At 36.3% G+C, this 25,211-nt stretch overlaps 1 protein-coding gene across 1 annotated transcript; it reads right to left on the bottom strand.

Moving 5' to 3' along the window:
* Positions 1 to 22,794: 22,794 nt before the first annotated feature.
* Positions 22,795 to 23,379, bottom strand: LOC113333195 (putative F-box protein At1g53550). The gene has a single exon (XM_026579710.1). The coding sequence runs from the start codon at positions 23,377 to 23,379 to the stop codon at positions 22,795 to 22,797; it is 585 nt and encodes a 194-aa protein (XP_026435495.1).
* Positions 23,380 to 25,211: the final 1,832 nt, after the last annotated feature.

Below are 25,211 nucleotides of genomic sequence, written 5' to 3'. Positions count from 1 at the left end.
GTCCAATCTTTCGATTTTATACAGAAATAATTACTGAAATTGCTCGGTATTCATTAGATGTGTCGTGGCCTCAGCTGGGAGACTACACATCTACATATACTCTGAGAGACAGCCTTCTCAGTCAGAAATTCAGGACATGAACTTTCACGCTTTAATGTGAGACATGAATCTCAATACTCATCCGACTGCCGGATCAGGAACATATATAATTAGAATTTTATGATTTTATCCTTGTCGAAAATCCACCATCTACACAAAGGAACATTACTTTTCAGCAATACGCTACACCGAAACTACTATGCAGCGAAGACGTTTTAAGTTTTCAAGGAAATGTGAGTCCGGTACAAACAAATTTCATGAATGCTTGTCAAAATGTCAGTACACTGCATAAAGTTGGCATTATTATTTTATGGATAATGTGAACTATGTTGGCGTTTTAATAAATTTGATAAAGTCGGTTTTGATTTATCTAGTTGCATTACAAATGGCAGTATCATTAGGGTCATGAATTTCTGCATCCTAGTCATGACATCTGGAAAGTTTTTAAGTTTCAACGGTTAGGATGTGTTTGGTAAAGATTTGGTACTACAAAGTCATGACTACTTATATAAATGTTAATGACACCTGGCAAAGTTGGCATTATGATTTTATCTCTTGCTCCGCCTGTTTCAATTCAGGATTCGATATTTTATATATTTATTACATTTTTTTATTGCCCAAGGGTATATTCATGAAAATATATAAATCGGGATTCGTACCAAGCTCTAGTTGGCAACTATGACAGGGATGCAAGTGATGCATAATGATTACGCGTTACAGAGTTGCTGGCCAAGTCAGTGTGCAGCTAGAATGGCGCGACACTGCGTAGACTGTCAAGTTCTAAGAATGGCATAACCCTGCAGGGCCAATGAAGTGCAAAGGTAACACTACATTGTAAATACATTTGGCTAAGTAATGAAGCTGATTTGTGTGAGATTGTCAATAAAATGGGTTTGTTGCAGTAATCTTTGTGTTCTAATGTTGTTGATTTACGTGAGATTGTCAATTGGCAAACACGCAATCCTAGGTGTAGGTCCTATTAATACCTTTTTGTTGTGGGTCATTCATATGTGGCTAAAAAAAATGAAAGTTATACTTTCTACCTAAAACTTCATCTCCAGTGTCAAGATATTACTATCCTAGAACTTAGAAACAAATTAATTTTGGAATAAAGATTATGTGTCAAAATACCTTGGGTCATGGAGAAGGTAAAGATATGACTTTGTCCTTTACCTTTTCTTATGAGATGGCATCCATGTCATGTTTTTACCTTTACCTTGACATTGGCATTAGAGATAAATTCTTGATTAGAAAAGTGTTAAATTCTAGGTGTCATGTCTTTTTAAGACCTTCACCCCTAGCATTGGAGATGCTCTAAAACCTACTCTTGAATGGTCTTGTCAATCATGCGTCAGTTTTGCCGAGGATAGAATTAACAGGTGTTTTGGTAGTGGGGTGGAGATGGAAACGATCATACGTTAGGATTATTGGACAATAACAGTTGTTGAGTTTTCCTATATCCTCCTTATCACGCCGACTAAAGATTCCTACTTTAATTAAGCATATAAACTCTTCTTCTCTCCCCTGAGATAAAAGACGACCCTCCTACAGCTGTGACACCAGGAGCTTGTCCAATCTTGTCTAATTAAGCAAGGTTCATGACATTTGTAGTGCCAAATATTTGACGATTACTGGTAAGCTCTCTCTCAAAAAATTTGTGTACCTGACTCACATTTCCTTGAAAACTTATACGCCTTTGCTGCACAGTTGTTTCAATGTAGCGTATTGTTGAAGAATTATTCCTTTGTTACAAGAGCCCTTTCGGAACAAGGGTAATGCTACAAGTAATGTTACTACTTATAGGCTTGTTACTTGTGTTATTATCCGTCCATATTCACTAAACATGTGCTAACCATTATTGAGAACTTTACCGAATGTCATTGACATGGGTTACAAAAGTCATTACACATGTGAAATTGGTTGCAAGATAGCCTCCAAGTCATCTCATTGCAGCTTAGATCCGAGTCCTGTGAAATAAGTCACAATTGACATACTCAAAATTAGCTTGAGGAAAGTATCGTTGAGATTATTAGTCCCATTGGGCAACCTAAGATCCTACGATTTATAATTTCTTAGGGCCTCTCCATTCATTGCCAATTGGTTTTGAGTTGGATGTTCGTATTCTAACAAGTATCAAACAAACAACAACAACTTAATAAAAAACTTAAATTTAAAAAGTTTTCAACAACAACTTAATAAAAAAAATAAAAATTAAAAAGGAAAAAGAGATGGAGACGAGACTCGAACCCTAGGACCCCTACGACTAGGGGAAAAAATATGAGGAAGTCAACTTACAAAATTACTAGATATAAACCCTAGGTTGTTATTTAGAAGAGCTTTGGAAGGAACGCACAATTGGGGAATACCAAAATTAATTGGGGTATGAATTACTTCCCCTAACCAATAGTGTCTGCTAAGGGGTGTTTTTGCAGAAACTCTTTTGTTGTTTGGCTTACTTTTGGTTTATGATACCTGGATGAAGAAAATTTAAGCACAATTCTTGTTTGGGTAATGTTAAACATAAATCAACATTTCTGGTAAAATGTTTTCTTTGTAAGTTTTCTTTACATGAGAAGCGTCGGTATTAAAATGTTTAGGTTCCAAAGCGCCGGTATTGTTTCCATCATTGAAAGTAATTATAATTCTATGCTGCCATCTATACCGGCACTGAAGTTTTTTTCTCTAAAACCATGTAGGGCATAGGTGATGAAAAGGTCCAAGTTCCTGTATAAAACATAGATAGTGATGGCATTGAAAAATTTATTGAATCCAAGTCGGAAATCTGATTTTCTTACACTTGCATAGTTTTTCAGAATCCGGCATTGAATTGGATAAATCTACAATGCCGGTATTGATTATAAATCCGTTCCGAATGCTCCATTTATTTCATTCCTAGATAATTTATTACATTAGATTACAAACTTTAAATTAAAACATACTAAAAAAATGGTAATGGAGCACTTTTGGTTTAAGAATATCTCTTATTTCGTATCCCATCCGTTTTCAACAATCGTAGAACCTTTGAACCTTTCGCAAATATCTTCGAAGACATCTTATGGAATCTCAGTGTCAAGGACCATCTTCATTGGTTCATTTTCTCTTTCAACATATTCCTTTCCCTTCATATAACAGCCATCACACCCATCAATAGGCTTGCATTGTCCCTTGTTAATGTAACTTACCTCTGGTTCTTGTAATCCTTTTTTCTTCATTTACTTTTGGAGATATCTGTTGTATGTTTGAAGTTGTGAGCTTAAATTTGTATGCATGAGTTGAAGTCGTTGTCTGAAAAATTTGCCTGCACGAGAATTTGGGAGAACAGGTAAGGGCAACAACTGAGAACCAAATCGAACAGGGACTGCCAATCGATGCCACTATATTGTATAGTGAGATGCCTCCCGGCTTTGGATATGGATACATGCTCAAGATGGAGGAAAGGTACAATTGGAAAAAAGGCAAGGGGAATTACGAGGCTGCAGAGGAGGTTGATGCAAGAGGAGAAATTGCATACTAAGTTTATGAAGGTTAAGAGGGAAACTATATATATATTAAGCATTTCTCCTATGTTTTAGTTGTTATGTTTGTTGAAAAAGATGTTTTTACATCATTTCTTGTGTCTTTTGACATATTTATTAGCCGTTTTGGGGCGATTTTTCTTCATCGTTGTGGGGCGAGTTCTTCGATATTTAATGGTTGGTTCGTGGCTTGCTACCCTTGATTCAAAAACATCAATGATTCGATCTATAAGTTTATGGGGAAAACACTCCTTCCTTTCAGGAGCATCTCATTTCAAGGAAGAATACAATCAAATCAAATGGTCGGAATTATTTCCGGAATATACCATCATCTCTCCATTATACATAATCAAAAATTGGGTATCTCTGCTATTTATTGCTCTTTCTATTCGCGATCTACTTGTATTTGATATTGTTAGAGTATAGCTCGGTCGACCTCGCATGTGTTGCTATATCAAGCATGTTTGTCAATGTTAGTGATCAAAACTATGAGTCTTGATTTCTAGTCTACATAGCTAAGTCTCGGATTAGGATAGAAAAGTGTAGTTGAGCTCAAGGACTTCATGGCGATTCATCATACAACGACGAAGATCTACTCAAGGAACATTGGAACTTCATCAACAAAAAGGTATGTGGAGACTTGAACTTATCTATCACTCAAAAGTCTATCTCTTCTATCTTCTACTTCTTATGAGACAAAATTCGTATGCTATATAGACTGGATCATACACATTTGATATTTCGAGCCGAGTATATCTCGCCTATCTATATCTCGAAATCATGTGTTGGTAAAGCGTTTCGCTTTGATCGGGTTTATCTTCACCTGATGATGAAAGTCATATTGTTTCAATCACTTTGAAAATCGCTTTAACGAGAAATAGTGTAACAACTGTATAACGTCCTCTAAGAATGTTTCAATGGTTGGAATGAGAGTTTAGGTCAATATAACCAATGATGGATATAATAATTGTGTGGTGACACATATGTGCATAAGTCCTATTCCTTAATCCAAAGTTTGCGAACTTTGTTGATTGAGAGAAACCGGAGGAATTGGCTTTGACAAGTCCGCGAACTGACGGAAGTTCACTTGCCGAGAATTTTTGTTGGGATTTTCCAAAAACTCATTTGCGTGTTAAGTCCGCAAACTCAGTCTGCGAACCTAGTCCGCGAACTGACGGAAGTCTCCTTGCAGAGATTTTCTGCTGAGTTTGGAAAACTCTGCTAGTTGCCTTAAGTCTGCGAACTTTCTTGCGTACTTGAGTGGGTTATGATCTAAAGATGTGCTCTGAACATGAAACTTAAATTACTAAGGAATGCAGTATGCAGACCGTGGTTATAATCATCTTTGTTTCAATTGTGTCTTGTGTAGTTACATAAGATCTCATAGCAATTGAACAACTCTCTAACTCAAATGAACTAGTTATGGTGAAGAAGAACAAGGTTAATATGAAATGCTCATATGGTTAACCTTTAGGGTTACTATGTTGAACCAACATACACGTACACGTTTGGGTACGGTTTTCACAAACCTAGTAACCGTATATCTCAAGTGTGCGTGACAAGCTAAGTTTTCGATCTAACGGTTGAGAAATATTAGCTTGAATTGAAACCAGGTTTTCATCTAACGGGGAATATTGATTGCTTTGTACCTAAGGCAAAACCTTGATTTGAAGACTATATATAGGAGACATCTAGCATTTGGAAAAACCAATCCCCACACGTCTGTATGATACTAGTGCGCTCGCTAGAGTCGATTCTCCTCTAACCTTTGGTTTTCTTCTCTAAAACCAAGTTAACGACTTAAATACTTCATTGGGATTGTGAAGCCAGACCGATACTACTTTTATCGTAGTTGTGTAATATGATCTTGCATCTTCTATCGTACGAGTACAATCTATTGATTGGCTTGAGATCGTGAGAGTTCTCCAATAGGGAAGATAAAGAAGTCACAAACATCTTCGTCTCACTGTTTGTGATTCCTCGATGTCCTCTTGTTTACACAAGTAAGACTGTTGAGAGGTGATTGATTAATCTAGGTTGTCCTTCGGGAATATAAGACCGGATTATCAATTGGTTACTGTTCACCTTGATTTCATATCATAAGATGGAACAAAAACCTAGGGTTCTTCTGTGGGAGACAAATTTATCTTTTGATAGACTTTTCTGTGTGAGACAGATTTGTTTATTATCAAGTCTGGGATTTGGGTTGCAGCAACTCTTGGTTGTGGGTGAGATCAGCTAAGAGAATCAAGTGCACAGTGTCCTGTTGGGATCAGAGTCGTAGGAGTACAACTATACCTTGGATCGGTGGGATACTGATTGGGGTTCGACTATAGTCCAGTCCGAAGTTAGCTTGGAGTAGGCTAGTGTCTGTAGCGGCTTAATACAATGTGTATTCTATCTGGACTAGGTCCCGGGGTTTTTAGGCATTTTTGGTTTCCTCGTTAACAAAATTTCTGGTGTCTGTGTTATTTCTTTTCCGTATTATATTATTATATAATTGAAATAATACAGGTTGTGCGTTAAAGATCATCAATTGGAAATCCGACCTTGGTTGTTGATTGATATTGATTGATCCTTGGACATTGGTCTTTGGTACCGTCCAAGTTATCTCTCTTTGATAAAGACTCGCAGATTTCGATTTGCTTGAGTAAAGATCAAATCGAGAGATTGAGATATAAACTCTTTGATATATATTTTTATTGATTGAGTCTAACTGTCTAGTTGATTCTCATAAAAAGTATATTGGAGTTAGTCCATACAGATTGCTAAGCGAAATATTGGGTGGTTTTGTTAGACCCACGCTTTTTTCAATTGGTATTAGAGCAGGCAAACATGTTTAAGACCTTACAAGTTTGTGTTTGTAGCGATCTAACTCTATGGACAGAAGTGCTATCTCAATAAATACACCACCAGATCCAGGGATTTCAGAATTCTCTTCCATGACTGATTTAATAAATCTGTAGAAGAAATTCTATCTAAACCTCCACCAGGTTTAAAATCCCTTGAAGTGTTTTGAGGGCTTGAAAAGAAGCTTGAGAGCTCATCTCTTGATGTTGAATTATACCTCCAAAAAGAGCAAGAATCTCTTGACAGGCTAAATCAAGTTATGATGAATAATATTCATGTTGAGGTTGATATTGATTTACTAATCAGTGAGAGCAATGCTCCTCCTCTATGTAATCCAATTAGTTGTGATAAACTAAACGAATTACAAAAGGAGTTTAAATCTCAGTCATCTGAGTGTATCACCTGAAAGCATGAATTGATTCATTGCTCAATTCTTGATACTTCCTATCAAGATAGTAGTATTGTCTTCTTTTATGAAGAATCTAGGACGTCTCTTTTTATCAAAAGAGTTTCCCTTCGCAGTACTAAAAACTATCTGCAGAAACTGTTTTTTATAAGTTGGAAAACAAGAAATCATAAACACAAATCTTTTTTGGTTCTCTTGAAGTTCTTTGTTAGACTTATAAAAAAAGTTCCTTGGGTGTTTCTCAATACTACAAGATTTAAGAGTTGTTGGAAAGAAACTCTTTCTTGGTGCCATGGTGAGCAAGACATTGTTCACCTCAACCCAACTTGATTATGTTGAAAGGTGCATCCTCACTAAGAAATGCCTTGTTATGTATACGGTGAGGGAGGCACAAGAACTGGGGCATACATATTAAGTTGGGTATGATGATTTTGAATGTTTGGTAATGCTGTAGAATTCGATTGGATTATTCTAAAAAGGTATGTCTATAAACTTGAGCAATATTTGTATTTTTATTTGCTTAGAGTAATTATAATGATCCATGTACCTTGCTTAACGAGGAAACCGCAAATGCAGAAAAACCCTGGGACTTAGTCCAGGTTGAATACACACTGTATTAAGCCGCTACAGACACTAGCCTACTCCAAGCTAACTTCGGACTGATCTATAGTTAAACCCCTACCAATCTCTTACTGATACAAGGTACAGTTGTACTCCTACGCCTCTGATCCAGCAGGATACTACGCACTTGATTCCCTTAGCTTATCTCACCCATAACTAAGAGTTGTTGCATCCCAAAATCACAGACTTGATAATAAACGAATCTGTCTCACACAGAAAAGTCTATCTAAAGGATAAATCTATCTCCCACAGATAAACCCTAGGTTTTGTTCCGTCTTTAGATATAAAATCAAGGTAACAAAAACCAATTGATAATCCGGACTTATATTCCCGAAGAACAACCTAGATTAATCAATCACCTTTCTACAATCCTTCCTGACTACACAAGCGGATTATCGAGGAATTACAAACAGTGAGACGAAGATGTTTGTGACTTCTTTATCTTGCCTATCGGAGAACTCTCATGATCTCAAGCCAATCAATCGATTGTACTCGTACGATAGAAGATGCAAGATCATATCACACAATTACGATAAAAGTAGTATCGGTCTGGCTTCACAATCCCAATGAATTCTTTAAGTTGTTAACTCGAGTTTAGACAAGAAACTCAAGAGTTAATGGAGATCGACTCTAGCGAGCGCAATAGTAGCACACAAACGTGTGGGGATTAGGTTTGCTCAATGCTAGATGTCTCATATATATAGCCTTTCAAATCAGGGTTTTGCCTTAGGTACAAAGCAAACTCTATCCACCGTTTGATGAAAACCTGATTTAGATTCAAGCCAATATCTTTCAACCGTTAGATCGAAAGACGTAGCTTGTCACACACACTTGGGTACACGTTTACTGGGTTTAAGAAAACCATGCCCAAACGAGTACACGTATGTTGGTTCAACATGATAACCCAAAAGGTCAACCATATGAGCATCTCATATTAATCATGTTCTTCTTCACCATAACTAGTTCAATTGACTCAAATGAACTAGTTAAGAGTTGTTCAATTACTATGAGATATTATGTAACTACACAAGACACAATTGAAACAAAGATGATTTTATTCAATCAGAATCGGCTCATGAACATTATAGTCACGGTTTGCATAAATCATTCCTTAATAATTAATGTTTCATGTTCATAGCACATCTTTAGATCATGACCTCTTAAGTTCACAAACAAGTTCGCGGACTTAAGTTAATCGGTTGAGTTTTCCAAACTCAGCAGAAATTCTCGGGTCGAGAACTTCCACCAGTTCGCGGACTTAGCACACAAACGAGTTTTGGAAATCCCAGCAGAAATTCTCGGTCGAGAACTTCCGTCAGTTCGCGAACTGAGTCTGCGGACTGGGTTCGCGGACTTGGCAAGCCAATTCCACAATCCTACCGATTTCTCTTGATCAACAAAGTTCGAAAACTTCGGTTCAAGGAATACATGGTTTATAATCTAAACTCTTATTTCAATCATTGAAACATTCTCAGAGGCGATATTCAGTCGTGAAGGACAATAGACCTTTCTCGTCAGAGCAATTTCCAAAGTGATTGAAACTTTCATGACTTTCGTCACTAGGTGAAGATAAACCTGATCAAAGCGAAACACTTAATAACACATGATTTCGAGTAAAAGATAAGCAATGAATACTCAGCTCGAAATATCAAGTGTATATGATCTAGTCTATATAGCATACGACTTTTTTCTCATAAGAAGTAGGAGAAGAATAGACTTTCGAGTGATAGATAAGTTCAAGTCTTCACATACCTTTTTGTTGATGAAGTTCCACGGTTCCTTGGTGTAGATCTTCGTCGTTGTCGTTGAATCACCATGAAGTCCTTCAGCTCAACTACACTTTTCCTATCCTAGTCCGAGACTTAACTAATAGGCTAGAAATCAAGAATTTATAGTTTTGATCACTATCATTGACAAACATGCTTGATATAGCAACACATGCGAGGTTGACTGAGCTATGCTCTAACAATCTCCCACTTTGTCAATTTTAGTGACAAAACTATTAATACATATGGAATACAAAAAAGATAAACTTTAGTGGCTCCTATTCCATAGTCCAATCTTCAACTTTCCTTGAAATCTTCGTCCTTCCAAGTACTCCAATGATCCCAAAGGTTGTAAGTTTAGTATCACCATTGTTGAAGATCTGTAGCTATAACAATGAGAGAAATCGAGATTCCTGATCATTATTATATAGTGTCATAGTATTATTATGAACATCAAAGTCCAATTGCATCACGACTTTAACAATAACAATATGGTGATATGTATCACTCCCCCTTAGCCAATACTCCATCTCGATCATGGAAACCACTCCCCCTTACACAATATCCGAAAACCATATGTATTTGTAGTGTGACCTACAATATTTCTCCCCCTTTTTGTCAATACAATTGGCAAAGGTACAAGAACGGGTTCATAATGAAATTTCCACAAGAGACATTTCATGACCAAAAGAAAGACAACATATCATCTTAATTTAGATGCAATCTTATAGCCGAAGCTAACAACATTCGTCAAGGAGTTTTAAGACGCAAGATAACCCCTATAAAATTTCACAGCCGCACTCCCCGCAAGATATTACCATTAAGCACAAGTTCAAAAGAACTCTCCCCCATTTGATGTCATTCCCAAAGGAACAACAAGAGCGACCTTAATTTCGAAAGAAAAGAAGGATTTTTATTTGGACACCAAAAACCATGTGAATGATTTTTAATATCCAAAACTCAACCAAAATACTCACAAGTAAACCCATGAGTATTCTAATTGGAAAACACAATTAAATCAAAACCACGAAAGTGATCAATTTAATTGAAAGTGCTCAACATAAGTAAACTCACGGAGCAATAGGCTACGACTAAGTTAATCATATGGAGGTGACTAACTTAACCGTTCAAGTACTCAACATAAGGACAACCTTACGGAATACGTGACTACATTAACCAATAAAACATGATAGTGTAGCCTTTCATATACTCAACACAATAACTTGTGGAAATGTATGAAAACTCAATTAGATTAATTACAAGAGAACCTATAATTAATCTAATCGGAATACAAACAAATAACCAAACTAATCACCGAGGTAATCAATTTAATTATTTTGGGCTCAACATAAGAGATTATGGAACCCCGACTAAAATTATCATGGGACATGACAACCTTAACCGTACATGTACTCAACTTAAGAAAGAAAACTTATGGAGTACAAAACTAAATAACCAAACTAGTTGATTAATTTAGTTCCTAATGCTCAACATACAACATATTACAGAACAACCAACAAATCCAAGGTTAATCGACTTAGTTGTAAGGTGCTCAACATAAGACACACAATGGAGCCTTCACGGTAAAACATAGAAAGATGGATCAATGAAGATCAATACCGTGGATTACATACAAGGATCTATTCTATCTTTGCATCATTATATGCATAACAACATAATAGACTTTATCATTGTCACACAAAAGATTTAATCCTATTTTCCATAAAATACATGATTGCATAGGCATAACCTTTGTATATATCAAACGTCCATTCGTCCTTTCATCAATAAGAATACCGATTCATGAACGACTTTACTTTTGACTGCAATATGGGACCTTCAAGTTCACGGACGCAAATAATACATATCCCATAAAAATATTGCAATATAACAAACCAAGAAAATACTGCAATAATAATCATCCTCCAAATATTTTTAGAATTTAATACTAATAAACCTAAAAAATAACATAAGAAGATGAAAACAAAAATAGCTATGTGTAGTCACAATCATCGCTATTCAAAGCACTAGTTATTCTTCCAACTAATCCAAAAAGAGGACATCATAGACGACAATGCCTTTGAGAAATTCAGCATCATTCCCAAACACCTTGTTGTCAACAACCATTGGAACATACGGTTCACGAAGATAGGAGTTTATATCAACGAACTGTCTTGGCTGACTATGTCGTACCAGGGCTCTCTGAATTTCTAAGGACTTTGACACAAAAGCCTTTATTTCATGAATATCCTTTCTTACTTCCTTCAACTCATCAAGAACATCAGAAAACTGCTGAGATTTAGAAGACACTGCCTTTGGCTTTCTTGTATTCCTCCTTTTTCTTTTTCGGGACGGAGTTACAGGATATTTTTCTTTTTCCTTGATTGATGGCTTAACAATCATGTTGACATCACGTATATCCATAGACATGCTTTGAGAAAAGTTATAACCAACTGATTTTTGTGGATGGAATTCACAATCTCATCAGGTCTAGAGATAAAAAAGATATCAAGAAGGAAAAAAGAATGTAGGGTTCGAAACCTATAAACAGGTTAGTGGTCTTCCAACTCTAAACCCTATAAAGAGTAGAATTGTCGATAATAACCCTTTCTTTTGTTTGATAGACAAAAACAACAACCCTAAAGAAAAATTTTTCTACAAGCCTGCACGTTTGCGATCTTGTCTCTTTCGATCAGGTACATGAGACAAGATTTGCACAACAACACAATTATTAATTTGTGTTGTGGTGGACAACAATTTTTCCACCACTTACAGGCTTCTGTCTATCAAAACGATTTGACCATACTTTCTTTTCAAATAGTCTAATTATATCCCTGGAAACCAACTTCTTTGATGAAGATAAGATCCTACATACCTTGGCGGTCTTCTGAGCAAGTTCCAACTTTCTTGCTAATCGATCTTCTCTTCGTTGAAGTTTGTTAGCGTGCCTCATTTGATGCTTGTACTTGTAACATCTTGATAGTTCGTGACCCTTCATCGAACAAAACGAGCACGTCAATCTTGGATAATATTCAGGTATCTGTGGTGCAATAGCAACTAAACACATAGTAGATCCTGAAACATCATGATTAGAGTTTCCATAGGATAAATCAATCGAATCTTCCAGCTTGATTGGGTTTCTTTCTTCTCCGAACCCATTGAGGTTGATATATGTATTACTACAAGTATCAAAATCGATGTTTTCACCAAGAAGCCCCACACTTGATTTCATAGCTTCATTGGAATCATAGGTTTCAGACATTTCATCAAGTGTTACAGCTAAACCTTTGTTCCCAGTGTATTTTCTATGATTTGGGAATTCGTTAGCAAAATGGCAAAAACCCTTACACTTAAAGCACTAAGGCATGTCCTCGTCATCAGCCTCGTCAGCATCCCTGTTTTTAGGAGGTACGCGACCATGAGGTTTGTCTGATGACCTAAGTTTGTCTCTTGAAAACCGTTTCCTTCTCTTCAACAGAAGATCTCTAAACTGTCTTGTGATCAAGGAGACCGACTTGTCAAGGTCTTCATATAAAAAATCATTCTCAGACTGATCATCCTCAGAGACATGATTACTTTTATCTTTGGCAAGTAATTTAATGCTCTTCTGTGCATTAAAGGCAACATCCTTACAAACTTTGGATGTATGCTCATGGTCAAAGATCTTTTGCTTCCCAACCAAGGTGTTTCGGGAGAGATTATTAAGGTTATTCCCCTTAACGGTGGCATGCTTCTTAGACTCGTATCTAGATGGCAGCGATCTGAGAATTTTCATCACAATATCCTTTTCAGGAATAGTCTTACCCAATGCAAAAGATGCATTAACAATTTCAGACACTTTGTGATTAAACTCATCAAATGTTTCTTCACTTGCCATACGAAGGTTCTCCCAATCGAAATTAAGGTTTTGAATCCTAGCTTCCTTTTCACTGGAGTTTCCTTCAAATACGGTTTCTAAGATATCCCAAGCATCTTTAGACCTAGTGCAATTAGACACATGGTTTTGAAGACTTGAGGCAATGGCATGTATGATAGCATTTAACCCTTTAGAATTCTGCTTTGCAGAAAGAATCTCGGCAGCATTATATTCACTAATATTCGTGGGAACAGTTCCGTTTCCGACTGCAACAACGAACGCATCATAACCATTGACTATATATACCCATGATTGAAAATCACGCGATTGAAGAAAAGCTCGCATAGAAATTTTCCACCATAAGTAATTTGAGCTATCGAAGACTGGTGGTACGTTAATAGAGATAGCACCTCTGTCCATAGAGCCATATCGCTACAAACACGGACTTGTTAGGTCTTAAACGTGTTTGCCTGCTCTGATACCAATTGAAAAAAGTGGGGGTCTAACAACAACACCCAATATTTGGCTTAACAATCTGTATAGACAAAATCCAATATACTTTTTATGAGAATCAACTAGACAGTAAGACTCAATCAATAAAAATATATATCAAAGAGTTTATATCTCAATCTCTCGATTTGATTTCTACTCAAGCTAAAATCAATACCGAGCCTTTATCAAAGAGATATAACTTAGACGGTACCAAAGACCAATGTCCAAGGATCAATCAATATCAATCAACAACCAAGTTCAGATTTCCAATTGATGATCTTTAACGCACAACCTGTATTATTTCAATTATATAAAAATATAATGCGGAAAAGAAATAACACAGACACCATAAATTTTGTTAACGAGGAAACCGCAAATGCAGAAAAACCCCGGGACCTAGTCCAGATTGAATACACACTGTATTAAGCCGCTACAGACATTAGCATACTCCAAGCTAACTTCGGACTGATCTATAGTTGAACCCCTACCGATCTCCCACTGATACAAGGTACAGTTGTAATCCTACGCCTCTGATCCCAGCAGGATACTGCGCACTTGATTCCCTTAGCTGATCTCACCCACAACTAAGAGTTGCTGCAAGCCAAAATCACAGACTTGATAATAAAGGAATCTGTCTCAAAGTGAAAAGTCTATCGAAAGGATAAATCTGTCTCCCACAGATAAACCCTAGGTTTTGTTCCGTCTTTAGATATAATATCAAGGTAACAGGAACCAATTGATAATCCGGACTTATATTCCCGAAGAATAGCCTAGATTAATCAATCACCTCTCTACAATCCTTCCTGACTACACAAGCGGATTGTCGAGGAATCACAAACAGTGAGACGAAGATGTTTGTGACTTCTTTATCTTTCCTATCGAAGAACTCTCACGATCTCAAGCCAATCAATCGATTGTACTCGTACGATAGAAGATGCAAGATCAGATCACACAACTACGATAAAAGTAGTATCGGTCTGGCTTCACAATCCTAATGAAGTCTTTAAGTCGTTAACTCGAGATTAGAGAAGAAACTCAAGAGTTAATGGATATCGACTCTAGCGAGCGCACTAGTAGCACACATACATGTGGGGATTAGGTTTTCTCAATGCTAGATGTCTCCTATATATAGCCTTTCAAATCATGGTTTTTCCTTAGGTACAAAGTAAACTCTATCCACCGTTAGATGAAAACCTGATTTAAATTCAACCCAATATCTCTCAACTGTTAGATCGAAATACATAGCTTGTCACACACACTTGGGTACACGTTTACTGGGTTTAAGAAAACCATGCCCAAACGAGTACACGTATGTTGGTTCAACATGATAACCCAAAAGGTCAACCATATGAGCATCTCATATTAATCATGTTCTTCTTCACCATAACTAGTTCAATTGACTCAAATGAACCAGTTAAGAGTTGTTCAATTGTTATGATATCTTATGTAACTACACAAGACACAGTTGAAACAAAGGTGATTCGATTCAATTAGAATCGGCTCATGAACATTATAGCCACGGTTTGCATAAAGCATTCCTTAATAATTAATGTTTCATGTTCAGAGCACACCTTTAGATCATAACCTCTTAAGTTCACAATTAAGTTCCCGGAATTAAGTTAATCGGTTGAGTTTCCAAACTCGGCAGAAATTCTCGGGTCGAGAACTTCCGCCAGTTTGCGGACTGGGTTTGCGGACTTAGCACACAAACGAGTTTTGGAAATCCCAGCAGAAATTCTCGGTCGAGAACTTCCGTCAGTTCGCGGACTTGGCAAGCCAATTCCACAATCCTGCCGATTTCTCTTGATCAACAAAGTTCGAAAACTTCGGTTCAAGGAATACATGGTTATATAATCTAAACTCTTATTTCAATCATTGAAACATTCTCAGAGGGCGATATTCACTCGTGAAGAACAACAGACCTTTCTCGTCAGAGCAATTTCCAAAGTGATTGAAACTTTCATGACTTTCGTCACTAGGTGAAGATAAACCTGATCAAAGCGAAACGCTTTACCAACACATGATTTCGAGTAAAAGATAAGCAATGAATACTCAGCTCGAAATATCAAGTGTATATGATCTAGTATATATAGCATACGACTTTTGTCTCATAATAAGTATGAGAAGAATAGATAGACTTTCGAGTGATAGATAAGTTCAAGTCTTCACATATCTTTTTGTTGATGAAGTTCCACGGTTCCTTGGCGTAGATATTCGTCGTTGTCGCTGAATCACCATGAAGTCCTTGAGCTCAACTACACTTTTGCTATCCTAGTCCGAGACTTAGCTAATAGGCTAGAGATCAAGACTTTATAGTTTTGATCACTAACATTGACAAACATGATTGATATTGCAACGTATGCGAGGTTGACCGATCTATGCTCTAACATAACCAATGATGGATATAAGGATTGTGTGGTGACACATATGTGCATAAGTCCTATTCCTTAATAGGAAGTTTGCGAACTTTGTTGATTGAGAGAAACCAGAGGAATTGGCTTTGCCAAGTCCGCGAACTGATGGAAGTTCTCTTGCCGAGAATTTCTGCTGGGATTTAAACTCATTTGTGTGTTAAGTCCGCGAACTGGCGGAAGTCTCCTTGCCGAGATTTTCTGCTGAGTTTGGAAAACTCTTCCGGTTGCCTTAAGTCCGCGAACTTGCTTGTGTACTTGAGTGGGTTATGATCTAAAGATGTGCTCTGAACATGAAATTTAAATTACTAAGGAATGCAGTATGCAGACCGTAGCTATAAAGTTCATGAGCCGATTAAAATCGAATCGAATCATCTTTGTTTCAATTGTGTCTTGTGTAGTTACATAAGATCTCATAGCAATTGAACAACTCTCTAACTAGTTCCTTTGAGTCAATTGAACTAGTTATGGTGAAGAAGAACAAGGTTAATATGAAATGCTCATATGGTTAACCTTTTGGGTTACTATGTTGAACCAACATACACATACACGTTTGGGCACGGTTTTCACAAACCCAGTAAACGTATATCTGAAGTGTGTGTGACAAGCTAAGTTTTCGATCTAACGGTCAAGAAATATTAGCTTTAATCTAAATCAGGTTTTCATCTAACGGTGAATATTGATTGCTTTGTAACTAAGGAAAAACCCTGATTTGAAGACTATATATATGAGACATCTAGCATTGGGAAAAACCAATCCCCACACATTTGTGTGATACTAGTGCGCTTGCTAGAGTCGATTCTCCTCTAACCTTTGGTTTTCTTCTCTAAAACCAGGTTAACGACTTAAAGACTTCATTTGGATTGTGAAGCCAAACCGATACTACTTTTATCGTAGTTGTGTGATCTGATCTTGCATCTTCTATCGTACGAGTACAATCTATTGATTGGCTTGAGATCGTGAGAGTTCTCCGATAGGCAAGATAAAGAAGTCACAAACATCTTCGTCTCACTGTTTGTAATTCCTCGACATCCTCTTGTTTATACAAGTAAGACTATTGAGAGGTAACTGATTAATCTAGGTTGTTCTTCGGGAATATAGGACTGGATTATCAATTATTTCATGTTCACCTTAATTTCATATCATAAGACGGAACAAAACCTAGGGTTCTTCTGTGGGAGACATATTTATCCTTTGATAGACTTTTCTATGTGAGACAGATTTGTTTATTATCAAGTCTGCGATTTTGGGTTGCAGCAACTCTTGGTTGTGGGTGAGATCAGCTAAGGGAATCAAGTGTCCAGTGTCTTGTTGGGATCAGAGGTGTAGGATTACAAATGTACCTTGAATCGGTGGGAGACTGATTGGGGTTCAACTATAGTCCAGTCCGAAGTTAGCTTGGAGTAGGCTAGTGTCTGTAGCGGGTTAATACAGTGTGTATTCAATCTGGACTAGGTCCCGGGGTTTTTCTGCATTTGCGGTTTCCTCGTTAACAAAATTTATGGTGTCTGTGTTATTTATTTTCCGCATTATATTTTTATATAATTGAAATAATACAGGTTGTGCGTTAAAGATCATCAATTGGAAATCTGACCTTGGTTGTTGATTGATATTGATTGATCCTTGGACATTGGTCTTTGGTACCGTCCAAGTTATCTCTCTTTGATAAAGACTCGCAGATTTCCATTTGCTTGAGTAAAGATCAAATCGAGAGATTGAGATATAAACTCTTTGATATATCTTTTTATTGATTGAGTCTAACTGTCCAGTTGATTCTCATAAAAAGTATATTGGAGTTAGTCCATACAGATTGCTAAGAGAAATATTGGGTGGTGTTGTTAGACCCCCGTTTTTTCAGATATCCTTATTTGTATTAGGGTTTTGATTATCTTGATATTATTTATGTATTTTGATGTTTTTGTTAATCTTGTAAGCGAACATGTAATCACTATTTTGATTTGAATGAATTGAAATTTGTTGATTGACCAAAAAAAAAAAAAAAAAAAAGGTCACCGGTTATTCTAGATAAGTTATGCCAATCTAAGAGTTAATCTATGCCTAAGATGTAGTGTTCTATCTTTGTCATGTGTCTTATTATTATCTAAACCAGTTTCAAGGGTTAACTTTAAATTTTTGCTTCCAATCTATTTTACTAATTAAGACCCGCAAACAATTTAGCCCGATCTAATTTATATTAGTTCCTACTGAGGCAAAACATTTCTCCTTCTAACTCTTCAATCAAGAAAAAAAACAGAAAAGCCGAGAGACACTAATTGGTTAATTCATTCATAAATGCAGTTTCTAGATATCAATAGCACTGAGACAGTATCAAACTACTCTTCACGCAAAGAATCTAATAATTGAACAAACGAGATGAAGCGATACGGACGAAGAAAATTACGAGGGGAAGATAAGAATGCCATTAATAGACTTTACGAAATCGATTTTAGAAATGGTTAAATATCCTCTCCTAAAACAAGTAAGAGGACGACCCACAAAGAATCAGAAAACAATAAGAGGGAAGCAAAAGGCTCGAGAGTCCTATTCAGGGAGAGAATACAAAATGGCCTGCGATCATAAGAGAATTCCGAAAGATGCACTGGTTTCCTCTACCAGAATCATGCGTTGTAGGGATAATCATCTACATCGTATCCAATACTATATGTGTTCAATCTGCTTCAGAGAATTATTTCTTCATCCTAATCAGGCACAATACCTGGCTTATTGCAATTTTAACAAAGAAGAAAAAGAGAAACTCTGTCCCTGCACTAAAAAGATTATTCAGTTCAAGATCGAGGTAAGAATCATTATGAAGAAATGGAAAAGAAGGATGCAGAGGAAGGGATCGAGCTCTAGAGCAAGATAAAGAGTAAAAGATATCTGCCATTACTGAATGGTTTCGTTTATGTAAATTATTTTATCATATTTCTAGTGTGTTTTATCAAAAATTATTAAAGCTAAATATAAAAGAAGATATCTATTTTTTCTTGAAATCCAAATCTAATGCGACAAGTATGCTGCAAACTGAACTTTTCTTATCTTATATATATACTTAGAGCGTCCACAGTGGTGCGAGTATAACCAAAAACCAAAGACTAAAAAAAAAGACCAAATTTGGGTTTAGTCCGTCATGTGGCGTAGTGGGAAAAGAGTATATTTGGTCACGCGTTGATAAACATTACGCCTGGGATTAGGCGTTGGTAAAGATAACGCCCGAGTGGGGCGTTGGTAAAGATAACGCGCGAGTGGGGCGTTGGTATAGTATACGCTTCAGAAACAAAAAAAAAAAAAAAAAGGGCGGAGGTATAAAGCCCGCCCCATGCAAGTTTCATAAATTGTGAAAGTGGGGCGTTAAGTATATGAACGCCCCATTTCGCGCGTTATCTTTACCAACGCCCCGTTTAAGGCGTACATTATATCAACGCCCCTTGTGTAGCGGACATTATATCAATGCCCGATGAATGGCGGAGACTATATCAACGCCCGATGTGTAGCGGAGATTATATCAACGCCCGACTATATTTGAATTTGGTCTTGATCGCAGACCAAATTTGGTCTGGATTTTACTCTTTGATCAAATTTTGATCGATGGTCCGTCCCACTACGCCAGCCCACTCGACTGAAAATTTGGGTTTACTCGTCCATTGCAGTTGCTCTTATACTATAATATATAAAGAAAAGACCTAATTGTTTGGTGAAGCTTTTTCTCTTCACAAAAATGCCCTTCCGGATTTTTGATTTTTCTTCATAAACTCACGTAAAAAAAGCAATCTAAAAAGGATTGATCTGTAAACGTGGAAACGATGGCTCGGAGTTCGAGTCCCGCCGTCCCTATTTAGCTTTGTTTTCCTTTCCATTTTTTTCTTCTTTTTTTTTCCTTTCGTATCTAAGAAAAGAAAAAACTACTTCTTCTTCGGTCAGAAATAGGGTAGTTCATCCATGAAAAAATCTTCTTCATTTTCCTCGATTAACTTTGAAATTGAGAAAAATTTCATAGTTAATGGTGTGGATTTTGTTGGTAGTAGACAAATTGATGTAATTGGGGCAAACACTTAATTCATCCATCTCTAGAAGTCGTTAGTGGGTAGGTATTCATCCATCTTACTCCCTTTTCTCTTTGCCGACTATCTTTTGATCGTTAGGTTTAAATTAGCAATGGGTTTGTTTATTTTCACATATAGAACGACGTCAAAGAAATCAAAGAGATCAGGAGCAAGGTACAAGCTAGTGACTTCAGCTTGAATGGATTTTCATGAAATTCAACCTTTAATTTTGATTGGATTTTCATGAAAAGATTGGTTTAGTTGGATTGGCAATTTTTCAAGAAATGCCGAACGCCATAATTCGTGAACTTGAACTGTTTGTTAATTTTCCTAATACAAAAAACATGTTTGAACTTCAATTTTAGTGAAAAGTTCACAGCTGCTGATATCTTTTTGAATCTGACTTTGAGGAACCAGTATTTCTCCACTCTTACTACAAACCAAAATTCAGATTCAATAAGTAGGCAGTTTAATTAGTGTGCTTGGAACATCATCAATAGATCAGAGTAGTAGCATTAAGGTGCCGATAGAGTAGAATGTCTCAACTTGGTTGAATTAAGGTTGAACTTGCCAAATAGTGAATATGACAATGTCTCAATTTAGCTGATTGCAAATTGCGTTGCACGTGTTAGACTGAATTAATGGGTTGTAGTATGGTGATGATTATTACATTAGAGTAGAACCACAACCTGATATTTACGTCGACAGTGTAGAATGTCCTGAGATTGAAGTTCCTGAAAATTGCCGGATAGTGTTTTATATTTCATGCCAGAATATGATTATCATACCATTTATAAATTCATGTTTCATGCTTGGGATTTGCTCATTCATTCAATCACACCGTCGATGAATATACCGTGAAGTCATTGATACTGGTCATCGGAAAGCATGACCCTAGTGAAACTGGTTGCCAGATTGTCTCCAAACTACAACACAACACCTTAGTTTCGAGAGAAGACATATTTGCACAATAATTTTGGCCATTACCAAACTTTCATACATAAGCATATGTGACGAGAGAAGAGCGTCAACGACACTGATTTATAAATGTTATGACACTGGTGAAACTGGTTATCAGTTAGGCTTCAAGTTACCTCATAGCAACTTGCGAAAATAAAAATTACAAACAAGAAAATATTTTACTCTAACAGAACACCTCAGGTTGGCTTACTACAATTCTTCTATTTTGGGAAGGCATATGCTTACGTAGTAAAGTTTGGTAAAGCCCTGAATTCTTGTGCAAATGTGGCTTCAGACCTCTCAGGTTTGTTTTCACAATGAAAGACCACAAATTTTGTTGAATGTCATTGACTCAGGACAGTAGCAGTAAGGCGAGACTGAAAAAACCCCTAATTAATTGTGCAATGTGTGAACAGGGGAATCATGAGGCAAAAGTATATCCTTGGATCTACTCTAGGTGCAAGCATGTTCCATGCAACGGTGTAAGAGCATATCTTCGATCCACAACAACTGAAAATTATTGGAAAATGTTCTTGAAGTGTACTATTCCTACCTGCACATACTTCGAATGGTTTGAAGATGCCTGTGACCCATGTAAACCAAAGTTACTCATGTTACCATCAAGGAATAGCTGCTATGCATATGGAGAAGATGATCAGTGGATGATAAATCGTCCACTGCAGAATCAAGCTTGCTTCATATCAACATGCAAATCCATTCTCAAACTAGAGTCATGCAACAATGAACACAATAAGAATATAGCATACCTTATCTGCAGAGAATGTAATGGCATTTAGATGGGCTTCAGATGCTATTTTAATCGCAGCAAAAGAGAAATAAACTCAAGATCCCAAGTGGCTTCTCTATGTAAGGAAATTGAAAAAAATTCTTCAAATGTAATCTGCAAGTTCTGTTTTAAATGAACAACTACTACATTTCATATATTGTAGATAGACTACTACATTTTATAACATAACCATAGACATAAATTAAACCTGGTTACAAAAAGATGTCCAACCCATAATTCCAGTCAGAATATCTGTCGTTACATGTGCAAATTAAACATGTTTAAAAGACATCTAGCGTTTAATTGCAGTTGTAGAGGGTGTTTTCCTAAAGATCTGCTCTTATCTTTTGTATTGGTTCTCCTAGAGCTCTTAAAAGACATTTAGCGTTTAGTTGCAATTGCAGAGGGTGTTTTCCTAAAGATCTGCTCTTATCTTTTGTATTGGTTCTCCTAGAGATCCTAAAGAAACCAAAGTATTCATGTGAGGGGACGGCAACCCAACAAAATATTGATCAATACCGGCAAGGGTTTCCAGAGATGAAGTTTCTACGTCATAACGATGGAGAGTGAAACGTCCGTTAAGATGTTTAATCCCCAGCACCGCACCACTTTTTGTGAAGGCAAATGGTTCAATTCTTAAATCAGCTAAGCTTAACTTTTCACCCCAACTTTCCCAATTGCAACCTACCTCCCTTTTCAGATCATCAATACCACTTTGCATCTTCATGAACCATCCATTCACCCTAACACCTTCCACCAAATTATTTTCTACACACATCAAATAATCACCCAAATGCCTAATTAAAACACCAAGCATGGAAAAAAGGCTTAAACAGTTGTCTCGTTCCAGAAATGCAGGTAGTGGAATATACCGAATCTTCTCATTGGATAAATCGAAGACAAGGACCTTCTTTTCACAGCCCAACCAATAAAGAGCGCCATGTCCAAATACACCCACTTCGCCTGCAAACCTAGTGTACTCGAAGTTTCATATGTTTCTCCATTTACTGCCACTACCAAGAGTGTATACATCGACTTCAATAGAATCAGATTCCTTTAGTAAGGTATACATTCTGACAACTTTGTACTCCTCAATTTTGGGGAGGTAACCAAATCCACAGAACATATATCTGCTGAGTAATCTTTCATCTATATGGGAAGGTGGTGTAACTTTAGGAAGAATGACATACTCTTTGATGATGGGGTTACTGATAATAATAGTATCATCATAATCAAAAAGACAAACCAGACCGTTGCAAGAACCAACGATAGTAAAGTTAGATGTCTCTTGAGGGAGCACATCGATCTTGTTGATGATGTTATTGTTCTTACCATAATCAAAATAATAAAATTGGTTGGGTGTAGGAAGGAAATTCAAATCATCGAATCTAATAAGAAAACTCAAGTTACCAGAATCAATAAGACGATTTAAGTGAAAATTAGTGAATGATGGATCAGAAATAAGTTTATACCAATTTTTAGATACTAATTTGCAGTTGATAACTAATTCAACAGGTAAAAGTGATAATATGTCTATCAAGGTTTCGACGGGGAGATTCTTGAAAAACTCCATTGAAAATCTAAGGTTTGAAAGAGTGAATATCAAACGGGTATTTTGTGAATGGTTTTCAAAGAGTGAAGATGAAAAATGAAGGGTTTCCTTTCAAGGATGGACGGGAAACACAAAGATAAGTGCCTTAATTGCCACGGTTCCCTAAGCATTTTCATCTGCGTCGAGGAAGAAAACTCTTAGTTTTCCCACTGCTACTTTACTCTGTTCTGTCGAATCAGTTCTTTTGCGAATGCAAGTGGAAATTTGACAGGTGGTGCTTGTTTAAATGGTGGCGACACTCGTGCTATTCCTACGTGCTATTTAGCTTTGGTGAGGAACCTAATAAGTACCATCAAAAGAAATGGGATCTGCTATATATTGGAAGTAGGAATTACCTATAGATCTTATTATAATGGTATTAGTTAGTGGCAGGTCCACCCACTAAAGTCCAATAATCGGAGGTCCTCTTTTTATAAAAAGGAAATTATGGACCCATGTTTTTATCAACAGGTCCTAGCACATGTGTGAATTTTGGTCGAAATACCAGTAATATCCTTAATATGTAGGAATATAAGAAAAATTCTTATCATAACCTTCTTTTCATTTCTCTCTGATCATTTTTCGTCTCGAAGGAGCTCTGGCAACGAATGTTTTATTGAGATCATGCAATTTTGGGAAATCAAGCTTCGATTGATTGTAACTTGTAAGTTGATTTACCTATTATTGATCTTTAATTCAGGTTTCTTCTTGATTCAATCTTAATCTGAGATCCAAATCTCTTGATTCCTTGGAGAGAAATTAAGAATTAAGATTTTTGGGTTACGGAAAGAGGAATTGAACTCGGTTTTTTGTGTGTTTACGATCTTTATTCTTGATTCGTTAATTTTTTACTTCAATTTTTATAAAAATACTTCAGATCTAGATACATAATCATGTTTTAGGTTCATTTCATTAGTAGATCTGATTTTTTTAGTTTCATTTTGTTGGTCTTTGATTTGTTTTTAGTTTGCTTTTGTGTATTAATCATCAGTACGTATATGATGTACTAGTGGTTTTTGATGAAAATAGTCCAGATCTAGTTATAAAATCATGTTTTACGTTCGTTTCATTTGGAGATCTGATATTTTAGTTTCATTTTGTTGGCTTTTGGTTTTGTTTCTGTTTGGTTTTGTGTATTAACCATCAGTACGTATATGACGTACTGATTTTCTGTGTTTACTATGCATCTATATGTTTTGGTTGTGTATCAACCATCAGTACGTATATGACGTACTGTTTGTATGAATCTTAATCGTAATTATTCGATTTTTTGATTAGATTATGACGTTTTTAGCTTTTTTGAACTCTGAATTTGATTTTCTTGTTATTTTCATTCTTTATTTTCTAAGAAAATCATGCTTGTTTATTGTTTCAGGGGTATTATCTAGCAGTACATATGTCGCATACTAATACAAACTACTTTTGATTCTGTTTTATTCTTAGTTTTATCACTTGTTGTTGTTTGATCCATAAGTACATATCTTCCATACTGAAACAATACTCTTTCGATTCTGTTTTTTTATAGATTCATTCCATGCAGTTGTTTTTTAGTTCATGAATCAGCAGTACATATGTGGCATACTGATACAAACTGCTTTTTGATTATGTTTATTCTTAGTTTTATCACTTGTTGTTGTTTCATCCATAAGTACATATATGCGATACTGAAATAAGACTCTCTCGATTTAGTTATTTTTTTTCATGGAGTTGTTTTAGACAGTGAATTAACAGTACATATATTGAATACTGAAAAAGTTGCTCTTTGAATCTGTTTTATACATAGATTTTAGCCAGTTAATTCTTATGATTTTGTC

The sequence above is a fragment of the Papaver somniferum genome, unplaced genomic scaffold (genome assembly GCF_003573695.1).
Source record: "Papaver somniferum cultivar HN1 unplaced genomic scaffold, ASM357369v1 unplaced-scaffold_132, whole genome shotgun sequence".
NCBI classification, from domain to species: Eukaryota; Viridiplantae; Streptophyta; class Magnoliopsida; order Ranunculales; family Papaveraceae; genus Papaver; species Papaver somniferum.
The sequence above is the reverse complement of the archived record's forward strand: the minus strand, read 5'-3'. Positions and strand labels throughout refer to the sequence as shown.